Source organism: Peromyscus californicus, unplaced genomic scaffold, assembly GCF_007827085.1.
Source record: "Peromyscus californicus insignis strain IS unplaced genomic scaffold, ASM782708v3 Scaffold_7__1_contigs__length_154581171, whole genome shotgun sequence".
Classification (NCBI taxonomy): domain Eukaryota; kingdom Metazoa; phylum Chordata; class Mammalia; order Rodentia; family Cricetidae; genus Peromyscus; species Peromyscus californicus.
Window position 1 is genome coordinate 147,662,620 of NW_026294595.1, and position 9,513 is coordinate 147,672,132.

The 9,513-nt window shown below is 49.8% G+C and overlaps 1 protein-coding gene across 1 annotated transcript; it reads left to right on the plus strand.

Annotated features, from left to right (window-relative positions):
* Nucleotides 1-265: 265 nt before the first annotated feature.
* On the plus strand, nucleotides 266-8,004 carry Tfap2c (transcription factor AP-2 gamma). Its single transcript, XM_052723736.1, has 8 exons — nucleotides 266-339; nucleotides 389-497; nucleotides 663-1,184; nucleotides 1,298-1,349; nucleotides 2,802-3,018; nucleotides 3,428-3,546; nucleotides 5,515-5,659; nucleotides 6,503-8,004. The coding sequence occupies exons 1-8, from the start codon at nucleotides 266-268 to the stop codon at nucleotides 6,786-6,788; spliced, it is 1,524 nt and encodes a 507-aa protein (XP_052579696.1). The 3' UTR covers nucleotides 6,789-8,004.
* The last annotated feature ends 1,509 nt before the right edge of the window (nucleotides 8,005-9,513 follow it).

The following is a 9,513-nucleotide window of genomic DNA, read 5'->3' on the forward strand; positions in this document are numbered from 1 at the left end:
GGTTGCCCAATTTGGCAGAGTCTTTTCATTCCTTCTCTGCGCCGGGATGTGTGAGAACCTTGACGGTAGCCGGGCTGGAAGACCTCACCTCCTAAGGCGCAGAAGACTCCGGCCTGGCTAGCAGGGAGCACTGCTCCAGTCCCGCGTGTTGGCGCCCGAGTCTTTCCGGACGACCTTCCCTATCTAACCTTACCTGGGAGTGTCACTTGCCTGGCGATCTCGCCTTGAAGGGAGTGAGAGGGGGGTGGTTCTTAGGGCGGGGGAGATGCGCTCTTCGCCTGCATTGCGCATTATCCGCGCCGGCCGCTTTCGGCGCGCCGCTGCGACATGGGACGGCCGGTGAGCGAGTGCACTTTGCGCCGAGTTTGCCGCTCGCCGACCTCCTCAGGCGCGGGTTACCGCCACAGCCACGGCCTCTGCCCCAGGGTGGCCTAGAGCTCGCACTTGGCACCTCCGAGCGCCGCCTGCAGCGCAGCGCTCGAGCCTTCCTTCAGCATGCCCGAAGGACTCGTTCCCACAGTTCTTAGACTGGTGGTTCACAACGAAGTCCCTGGGGCGCACTGTCCTCGGGTGCCCTCGGGCTCAGGGCCGGGTCGAGACGGATGGGGCGAACCTGGTGGAGCGCCCAGGTGCTCCTCCCTTGGCTTGCTTGTTCGCTGTAGCAGGGTTTCGTCTTAACCGGGTTTCTGCTGTTTCTCTCCCAGGATCGCCACGACGCGAGCAGCAATGGGAACCCGCGGATCCCCCACCTGTCTTCTGCCGGACAACACCTCTACAGCCCCGCGCCTCCTCTCTCGCACACCGGGGTTGCAGAGTATCAGCCGCCCCCCTACTTCCCGCCGCCGTACCAGCAGCTGGCATACTCGCAGTCCGCGGACCCCTACTCGCACCTGGGAGAGGCTTACGCTGCAGCCATCAATCCCCTGCACCAGCCTGCGCCCACCGGCAGCCAGCAGCAGGCCTGGCCGGGTCGACAGAGCCAGGAGGGCGCTAGCCTGGCCTCGCACCACGGCCGCCCTGCTGGCCTGATACCCCACATTTCAGGGCTGGAAGGGGGTGCGGTGAGTGCCCGGCGGGAAGCCTACCGCCGATCTGACCTGCTGCTGCCTCATGCGCACGCCCTGGAAGCCGCCGGCCTGGCAGAAAACCTGGGGCTGCATGACATGGCTCACCCCATTGAAGAGGTGCAAGGGAGCGGCAGGGGTCGGGGTGGAGGGAGGCTTCCTTACCGCTCCCGCTTACCCTCCAGCCACTCCACTTTGCCCAAAACTTAACAGAAATTGTCATTTTCCCCCAGAATGTGGACGACCCGCACCTGCTTCTACACGATCAGACTGTCATTCGCAAAGGTAAACATTGACTGTTGGTGCGACCCCAACCTGTGAAGTTGCCCCTTTTCTGGCAAAGTGGGGGTATTAAGTGGCCAACATGGGTCGTCTAGTGGAGGAGGGGCCTGGCGATGACTCCCCAAAAGACTTACCTTTGTAGTAAAAAGGCATTATTTTCCGACCCGAACGAAAAGAACTCTGAGGAGCTGTAAATTTTAAAAGATGTTTGGTGGTGGTGGTATTTTTGAAACAATGCTTCACTATGTACCTCCTCAGTGCTGATATAACAGGCGGGAGGGAGGCTGTAATTTAACTTGGGGGAAATAAGAGACACAAACAGCATCTTAGTTTTCTGAGTCTATGACAGTTTTTAACTGTTGAAAAAATTGATTCAATTTTACTCTTTAGAAGTAAAGTGTATTACGTGAGAGTGGGGGGGGGGATATGTATGAAGGTCAAAATCCGCCCCCGCACCTGGGCGTTGGTGGCACACGCCTTTAATCCCAGTACTCAAGAGGCAGAGGCAGGTGGATCTCTGAGTTCCCGGCCAGCCTGTTCTACAGAGTGAGTTCCAGGACAGTCAGGGCTACACAGAGAAACCCTGTCTTAGAAATATATATATATATATATTTAATATTATATATATTTCCACCTCCAACCTGCAGGAGTCGGCTTTCTCTTTCCACTCTAGGGGTTCCGGAGATTGTACTCCCATCGTCAGGCTCGGGCGAGCACTTCACTGCTGAGCCCTCTCGCTGCTGTATAGCTAGCTACTGGAGAGGCCCTTAATTCTGACACTATTTATCAACTTCTCCTAATATACTGCCTTAATAAGGACAGCCTTTGGGGATTTTATAGGAGGGAGGGGATTGGGGAAATCGGATTACAGTGAGTGGGTGGCTCCTGATTAGGTTAGACACGGTACCAGTCTATTTGAGGGGAAATGGAATCATTCTAGATTATAGGTAGTTGTGGTCTTGATACGTTAGTAAATTGGGAGAAGATGGGGTTGGGAGAAAGACAGACGTGGAAAACAAACTACCATCTCAGAGTAAACTTAAACAGAACCCGTGTCAGCTGCACTGAAGGGTTTGGTGGCTGATCTAAGTGAGTCCTGTGGTTTCAGTTCACTGATGGAGGGGGAGGGGGAAGATGCCGTTTATTTCGCATGGAAGTAGTCTTCTGAAAGCAAATGCTTTAATTAAACAGATTACCGTGATGGCCAGGAACTGGGAGGAAAAAACCCAACTCCTCCACACACGGAATCTCAACTAATTAAGGTTCCCGAGGTGTTAACTCATGATTTCAGATTCCAGTCTTTGAAGAATGAATACGGCTTTTAAAAGCCTTCTTGCAAATATGTAGTTCTGTGTGTGGACTTTTCTGAAGGCCAACTTCAGCTTCGGTTTGCCGTTTTGAAAGGTCTCTGCCCCTCCTGTTCTAGTGACAGACCCTTTTTACTGTCCCCTACAGGACCCATTTCAATGACCAAGAACCCTTTGGGCCTCCCGTGCCAGAAGGACCTGGTGGGAGCAGTCATGAACCCCAGTGAGGTCTTCTGCTCGGTGCCTGGAAGACTGTCCCTGCTCAGCTCCACATCTAAATACAAAGTGACGGTGGCTGAGGTACAGAGGCGACTGTCACCACCCGAATGCCTAAATGCCTCGCTCCTGGGAGGTGTGCTCAGAAGGTGACACATGTTCAGGGCCCCCTGGGGGTTGGGTAGTTGGAGGTGCATATGTACGAGGGCCTGGAGGTATTTTTAGCATTTATGTAACTTTTATATCTTAACACTGAATTCTAATCTGAGTAAAGAGAGCGTTTTAGTGCATGTCGTCTTTTCGAAAGTGCCAAATGCAGAAGGTGCTAAAATCAGTAACAGGTTATCATTTGGTTGGGATTCAGAGACAGCGGCTGCATGGAGTGGGGGGACTTCTAATGTTTTGTCTCCCCAGGGAGTTTCTTAGGGACTGCTAACTGTGAAAGTTTTTCTGCACCCCTACTGGTGGCAGCACTCTGAGATTTTTTTTTTTTTTAAGGCGGGTTAGTCTGGTTTGTTTTTTATTCTTTGAGAGCAACCAACATTCTTTTTCACACAGAGCAAAATCCAAAAATGGAGGCCGGTCCCTGCGGGAAAAGTTGGACAAAATTGGGTTGAACCTTCCAGCTGGGAGACGGAAAGCTGCCCATGTCACTCTGCTCACGTCTCTCGTGGAAGGTCAGTGAGGCTGTGTTTTCGTTTCTACTGACTTCAAGACTGTCTGAGAGAAAAAAAATGACTGTTAAGAGTGGGTCACACACAGAGAGAAATGAAAGCAGTTTGGATTGTGTCCGTTGCAGTGAATCCCAACACTTTACGTGGTGTTTACACCTCGGACTGCTTTTATATGTTGTTTGGGGGCTTCACTCGGAAAGTCAATGTTACCAAAATTTTGATTTTTCTGAACCTGTAACTGTGAGATCATAGGGAAGGGCGAAACTTTACTGGTAAAGTGAACTGGCCTTTGAGAGCTGAAAGGTGCCTGCGGTCAATGGCAGGCCCTCCGGGAGTCAGAATTGTTGTTTCTGGTATGTTTTTCTAGCTTTGGAGTATCAGGATACTGCTCAGTGTATACAATGGGCACTGGCTCAATTCACCGTTTCTTCTCTTCCATCAAAACGGTTTTTTTGTTTGTTTGTTTGTTTTTTAAGGAATGGAACCCATCGTCCACAAATGAGGCCCTTAAGCCATTCCTGAGGGTCATAGCTCATGTCAGTCCAGTTTTGAATGTAGACCCTTCCCCCCAGCCTGGAAGGTAGCCAAGAATGCCATACGGCCCGGCCCGTAAAAGAAAAGTAAATAGTTAAAGTGAGGAGCACATTGTTACCGAACACTCCAGTGCCTCCGCCTGGGTCCCTGGGCTGCTGTCAGCCCGGCCTAGTGCTGGCTGGCTTAGGGCTGAGGATGGCCACAAGAAGGAGGCTCTCCAGAACATTTCCCTTGCCGCATGGTGTGACTGCGGTGCTGAAAGGAGCTTGGCAGAGTCGGTCCCCCCCCCCCCCCCATGCCTTTTCCACTGTGCCTTTGGAGGTCAGGGCGAGCGAGAGCGAGGGAAAGCCTGACTGAGAACAGCTGTCTTGCATGGAGAATGGGGTTGGGGGGGGGGAGGGGTTTCTAATGAGGCTCTTGCTAGGCTTCTTGACTAGCCACGCTGAGAAATTTAAATGAGATCTGTGTTCCAACAGTGGCTCCTGGATTCTGACTCACTTCTTCAGGCCTGCCTCTCCACAGTCTGGGCTCTCAGAGTTGTCTGGGTTTGAGCCCTGAATCCAGGTCACCTTTACTGGGAGAGGAAAAGATGGTTTTTCTCCCCCTTACTCTACTCCCACTCCCCCACCACTGGGATGAGGCTTCTACTTGTTTTCAGTTAGGAAGCCCCACCCTCCACCCTGGACCTCAGACAGTCTCATTTCAGCCCAGGGTGGCCTTGAACCTTAGGTTCCTGAAAGCAGTGTGCAGGCTTATCATATTGCTATGCTGACTTCTTCCCCTTTTTTGGATTATCTTGGAGACTGGGTCTCCCTTATCCCAGGCTAACTGTGCAGCGTAGAATGAACCTGAATTCTTCCTGCCTTCACCTTCCTAGAATTTTTTTTCTTTTTAAGGAGTGGTGGTATACACCGTTAATCCTAACACTGGGGACACATCTCTTGACTTCAAGGCTAGCCTGGTCTACATAGCAAGTTATAGGCTAACCAGGGCTACAGAGACCCAGTCTTGAAAGAAAGACTCTAGATTACCACAGTATGAAGCACGGTGGACATTAGAAGACCCTGCCTCAAAACAAGAAGAGAAGCGACTCCTAAAAGTTGTTCTCTGGCCTCCACACCCTTGCAGTAGCATACACGGACCATTAAGAGGAACTAAGAGTAACGAAGAGGCCGGGCGGCGGTGGCCCACACCTTTAATCACAGCACTTGGGAGGCAGAGGCAGGTGGATCTCTGTGAGTTCCAGGATAGCCAGGGCGGTTACACAGAGAAATCCTGTCTTAATCTGCCCACCTCCCAAAAAAGAATAACGCAGAGAAAGTGAGCACCCAACGACAGCTCAGGGTGCCCTGTACCTGGTGTCACTTTAGAAGACAAAGTGACTACACTGACCACAACCATTCTCAACCCTAACCCTCTCGGACATTGGTATTGCAGGTGAAGCCGTCCACTTGGCCCGGGACTTTGCCTATGTGTGTGAGGCTGAGTTCCCCAGTAAACCAGTGGCTGACTATTTAACCAGACCTCATCTTGGGGGACGAAATGAGATGGCCACCAGGAAGAGTATGCTGCTGGCAGCACAGTGAGTATTTGGCTTGCACAGACCCCCCAGTCTCAAACAGAATTCCACTGCCAAAGGGAATGCCAACCTCTAGTAGAGTGTAGAAGAGGGAACCATGGTGAATTGCTCCATCCCAGGTGGCATGGAGGCTGCTGACTCGACTCACAGCACTCACAACACCCTGTTTATTGCATTTGCATATATTAAAAAATTTTTGTAGCTCAGTAGGGTTTGCCTAGTATGCATGAAGCTCTGCCATCCTCGGCACCACGTAAGAACGGAGCTAGCTGGTGTGAGCCTGTAATGCCAGCATTTTGGGAGTGGAGGCAAGAGAAGCAAAAAGTTCAAGGTCATCCTCAGCTACAAAGTGAGTTCCAAGGCTAGCCTGGACTACTTGAGTCTGGTCCTCTTGACCTTGGCCAGGTGGATGGACTAATCCACTTATCTCTTGTTGGGGCAGCTGAGACTAAATGGAATTCAGGCCCTGGCACGTGATCGGTGCTAAGTGTGGGGATGTGGCAATCAAAGGTTAATATGATCCAGGGTGTCTCACTCACAGAGCGCTTGCCTAGCATGCAGGTAAGGCCCCCATTTGATCCCCAGCATTGCGTAAATCAAGAATAGAGGTGAGTGCCTGTGATCTCGGTGCTGGAGATAGACGCAGGAAGAATATAAATTCAAGATCATTCTTGGCTCCCTAGTGGGTCCGAGGCCAGCCTCCACCTTTTGAGAAGTCTCAAACACTAAATAAATAGAAAGTTAGTAAGTAAGTGCATTCTCCTTTTCAAGTTTATTGTAATAGGAATGGGGGGCTTATTCTGTCAAGAGCCCCAGATATAGCTCAACAACTGACTGTCTTCACAGGCAAGTGTGCAAAGAATTCACAGACCTTCTCGGTCAAGACCGAACACCCAACGGGAACAACAGGCCGGCCCCGATCTTGGAGACCAACATACAAAACTGCTTGTCTCATTTCAGTCTGATAACTCACGGCTTTGGCAGCCAGGCCATCTGCGCCGCGGTATCCGCGGTGCAGAATTACATCAAGGAGGCTCTGATTACCATTGACAAGTCCTATATGAACCCTGGAGACCAGAGTCCTGCGGATTCCAACAAGGCGATGGAGAAAATAGAAAAGCACCGGAAATAAAGTGGGGTGCATGGAGGCCAGAGCAGAAAGGGAGAGGACTGAAGCCCCCTTCACTGGGGCAACCTGGGAAGCACCAGCCTGGGGCAAGCAGTTGCCATCCACCTCACCCTGGACTTGCCTTGGAGTTTTTGTGACTTTTCTATTTTTTTTTTTTGAAACAGGGTTTCTCTGTGTAACTGCGCCTTTCCTGGAACTCGCTTTGTAGACCAGGCTGGCCTTGAACTCACAGAGATCCGCCTGCCTCTGCCTCCAGAGTGCTGGGATTAGAGGCGTGTGCCACCACCGCCTGGCGTGACTTTTCTATTTAACCCTGGACATACTATCCCGAAGCAATTTGGTTTGGTTGTTTTACTCATTAAACATTTATTTTTTTGAAATCCATTCCCTCTCTGAAAGGTGCTATAAGTTTTGGAATCCCTTTGTGAAATCCTCCTGGGCTAATGAGAAACCCCACACTGAGCTGCTGACGGGGCAGATGGATGGGAGATAAAGGGATCAATCATAACTTATTTTTTTCTGTGTTAAGATAATGTCTGGCTTTTATGTCACTAAAATATTTATCTAAAAAATTAGTATTTATCTAGCTTTCCCTGCCCCTCAGTGATCACACCTTCTGGTAGGAGGCAAAAGTCGGATATTCTTAGCAGATCCTCACCATGGTACGTGACAGGCTTCCAACCCCATGTTGAAAAGGGGGGGGGTCTCCTGGTTCTAAGGAATTTAGAAAGCAAAGCCTGCTGATTGTTTCATGCTTCCTTCCTCTTTTAAAAAAAATGTTGAAAGTTTAAAATCCTTTAGATAGTGGAATTTTTTTAATGACCTGTTCCTTTAAGGTATAGAAGCTTTATTTGCATATTTATTTCATATCTTGATATTTTTTTTCCACGTAAACTTGAAGAGGGTAGGCACACAGCAGCGCCTGTCATCCCCAAGTCCCCAAGGAGGCTCTGTTGAGAAACTGTTGCGTGTACAGATTTTATTTATGCATAATTTAATGGGATCTGTAAATACTTCTTATGACTTTTTGAGAAATGGGATTCGATTTTAATATTGACTTTTATGGTGATGGATGACATAGCACCTCTAGATTTTATGCATAGGCACACAGGGTATTGAGACTGAACCTGATCGGGACTGATCAAGCACTGTGTCTCGTTCCTTCGGGCTGAACCAGAAGAGTAGAGTAGAGTTTGTGTGGGTGAAGTGTGGATTGCAATTGAACTCCTATGCCTGTAAGTGCTCCCTAAATAATTGTGTGTATGATACCTGTATAATAAAAATATTCTCGATAGAATCTGTGAAAGTCTGGTTCTGACCCATTTTTCGCCCCCTGGCTCCTAGATGAGTAGGCTCAATCAGGGCTAACTTGAGGCTTGATTGTGGCTTAGTTAATTCTGTAGATGGAGTAAGGAAGTCTTGGGTGCAGTGAAAGGACCTTGGAGCTTTTTCCCTCTCCCTAATGAGGCTGCTCAGCTGTCCCATATCTCTCATCTTGCCCCTCATTACCTGAGTATCAGCACCTGGGGGTGCAGGGTGGGGCAGTTTGCCATTGAGAAAGGGTTAAGTTTTGTTTGTTTGTTTTTTGGTGATGGGCCTCTGCTGCTTTGTGGTACCTCAGACCTCGGGTCACAGTTTTGACAAGCAAGTATTAGGTGTCACCGAATACAACATTCACTGTTGCTGGCTGAATGGGCATGAGGTCTTCACTGGCGTTCCTTGGGCAGGTCTTCAGGGGAGGAAATGACCTCAATCAAATGCAAGAGGGGTAACCTGGGGCATCAGTGTGTTCGGTGGAAAGGGAATCCTCCATCATTGGAGACAGTGAAGGCTATCCACTCAGGGTTCCCTCATTTTGTCTGACTGGTGAGTTAGAGGTAGCGCAGGAGCCTGGGGGCCTGTGTGTTTGTTTGGAACTTGGATGCACACTGCCTGTGCTTGGTTTCTGGTTCAAGTGGCCTGGCATAACCTCCAGGAAGTGAGAGGTTAATAGTTTGGCATGCATGGCTGAGCTTCAAAGGGAAGTGGGGGCAGGAGGATTTTCCACTTTGGATAAAGTCATGGCTTCAGCTCCGTTCTTGTAATCCTTAATTCTTAATCCCCTCCCCAGTGCACAGCCACTCCTGACTTCACATTGGCATGGGATGTTCTTAAGTAATTTAAGCACTGCCAACCCCATATTTGCTCTTGGCAGCTCGTCCTTGGTCCCGGTACATCCCCATTAAGTTGAATTTATCTGGTTGATATGTCAAGATCGCAACTGGCTTTGCTTTCAAGCAGAGAAAAGAGGTCTTAGGTTGGCAGTTATTTCTCAATCGAGACTTAAGATACCGGGTGTAGAAAGGAAGTCACGGGGGTAAAGGGCTGAAAGAATAAGGATGGTTTTCTTATCAGCAATCCTGCTTTGGGACCAGAGGGCGGAACTTAGAGGCTGTGTTCAAGACCACTGCAAGCAGCCTGCAGGGAGCTCCCTAGAAGTCGAACAACCAAAGAGAGCCACAGACAGGCTTTCACGCTTGGCTCGGTGCTTACATCTTACAGATACCCTTATGTAGGGGACAAGTTCCCCATATCTGGTGTTGCATGCCTCTGGGCTGGTACCCTGTGAAGCAGAACCAGATACTTCTTCACAGGAAACCCATAGATACCTTGCCTGCTGACAATGTTCCCACGGAGCTTTAGCCCACTAGTGAAATAAGGGGCTGTGCCTTTTGGCATCAGATTCAAG

What these genes read in the sequence shown, in the direction of transcription:
- Tfap2c (XM_052723736.1), top strand. Translation starts at nt 266, where the DNA reads ATGCGCTCTTCGCCTGCATTGCGCATTATCCGCGCCGGCCGCTTTCGG. An exon ending in CTCGAGCCTTCCTTCAGCAT is followed by an intron (nt 498 to 662) that starts GCCCGAAGGACT and finishes TGTTCGCTGTAG; the next exon opens with CAGGGTTTCGTCTTAACCGG. An exon ending in CTGGGAGGTGTGCTCAGAAG is followed by an intron (nt 3,019 to 3,427) that starts GTGACACATGTT and finishes TTTTTCACACAG; the next exon opens with AGCAAAATCCAAAAATGGAG.